Source organism: Haplochromis burtoni, unplaced genomic scaffold (assembly GCF_018398535.1).
Source record: "Haplochromis burtoni strain Fernald_Lab_line unplaced genomic scaffold, NCSU_Asbu1 Contig_872, whole genome shotgun sequence".
Lineage (NCBI taxonomy): Eukaryota > Metazoa > Chordata > Actinopteri > Cichliformes > Cichlidae > Haplochromis > Haplochromis burtoni.
Genome location: NW_024583233.1, coordinates 83291 through 85129, shown reverse-complemented (window position 1 = coordinate 85129; position 1839 = coordinate 83291). Strand labels below are relative to the sequence as shown.

At 34.9% G+C, this 1839-nt stretch overlaps 1 protein-coding gene across 1 annotated transcript in view; it reads left to right on the top strand.

The window, feature by feature from the left end:
* The window catches only part of LOC102309838 (extracellular calcium-sensing receptor-like), a 7208-nt gene that overhangs the window by 3518 nt on the left and 1851 nt on the right, over positions 1–1839 (top strand). The window contains exon 6 of the mRNA XM_042215924.1: positions 1782–1837. Within this exon, the coding sequence (XP_042071858.1) occupies positions 1782–1837 (56 nt within the window). The remainder of the gene's footprint in view (positions 1–1781; positions 1838–1839) is intronic.

The window sequence follows — 1839 nt, the reverse complement described above, 5'->3', positions numbered from 1 at the left end:
ATTAATTAATTCCAATTTTAATTAATTATTGACACATTTAATTAATTATTTAATGGTGTATTTAATTAATTCATTATGGCAGTCCTGGCGTTCCATAAGCTTGAAGGCCTACATAGCAAATTATTAGAGATAGGTTGATCATATTTAAGATTGACACATTAATTAATAGCAGGACTTCTTTGTGCAGTCTTGTATGAATGCAGTCAGGAAGACATGTTGATGGTTTGGAGGAATTAATTACTGAAGTTAACTAAGAAAGATCAATTGAAGAAAAAGATTCTAAAGACTTTCTAATATGTTATTAAACAGAAAGGCAGTTTTGCATTTTGTAGTTCTGTTTCTGCTTATTACACAGAAACTACCACCAGTAATTGAGTGGTAATGATTTACAAATGCCGAGCTGTAATAAAAAGTGCTGCCATAGAAAACTATGTATTATTAGAAAGAGAGAGACATGTTTGATCTTGTAACACAGAGGTTCCCAAAGTGGGGGACATGCCTAAGAAATACCGCAGTGTCATTGCGGTATGAATTTTTTAAAAAAAGAACGCTTGGACACTGCTAGCATAATGGACAGGTTTTTGACAGGGCTCCCACAGAAACGCAAAGCAGAAGATGAAGCATCGCCAAATATGCTTCCAAATCAACTTCCCAACCCAAAGACTAGAAAATATGATGAAGCATACCTTCCCTTTGGTAGGTCTCCCTGACAGAATTTGTTTCCCATGCGTCGGGAGCATGCGCTGGGCTTTCCAAATCAAGGACAAACAGTATCCCACAGTTGTTTATGTTTTTAAAACCATTTTGCATAGAGGCATTTTTTGAAAAATGTATTGATAGCTATGTTGAATATTATTACACAGGAAGAAAAGCAACTACACGTAAAATAATTACATTCTGACGCCTCTGCCTTTCTAAATGGAGGGACAGTAACTGTGTGTGTATATGTAAGCATGTAACAACTGCAGATAGTAAGATTAACAGTATTTTGTCTCTATTCGCCATTGTAGAAATTCATCTCATGTAAACAAGAACGTGGCGCACAGCGTGATGTCAAAAAAGGCAAATACCTTTGATGTTGCGTGAAAACTGAGTTTTTGAAAATCTCCAACCTGACAGGAGTTTTTAAAAATCTCAGTTTACGGTGATCCGAAACGCCGTTTACCTGTGGACAAAAGCTCCATGCATAAATGCATAAAAAACCTGCGTTTTCAAAAATATCAGTAGCATAAAAGAGTTAATAGTTCATTTTATTGCTACCTATAATTTATTGCAGTTTAATGTATTTGTTTGTTTACTAAATGTTTGAGGTGTGAAATAAACTGCAATTGAGTTTGAAAACAAAAAATATGGGTGTGTGTGGTTAGAGGATCTATTTGTGCTGGGGGATGGGGTTTAGGTGGGGGGGGCAAAATTTTCTTGTAAAACAAAGGGGTGCCTAGCAAAAAAACAATTTTAGGAACCACTGTTGTAACAGGATGTATATTTGGCCTATGTAAAATTGTGTATCTTTCTGCCTTTGTGCTCTCTACTAAAAATTTAGAATTATTTGCACATTGCTTCTAAAATGCAAAGGACAAGTATACCACATTCATAAACTCTGATGAATGCTCTAGAAGTTATATCTTTAAATTGTCATTTGATCACAAAACAGTGTGGCAGCCATTCAATAATAATGTTGTTTATGCACTTTTAATTCAACACCAGTAGAATATATCATAGCAGAGGCATAAAAAATTGTATTCATTAAGTGTAACATCTGCTTCCATATTAATTTCCAGATTCTATCACCTGTGTGAGATGTCTACCTGAGTTTTGGTCAAATGAAAGAAGAGATGC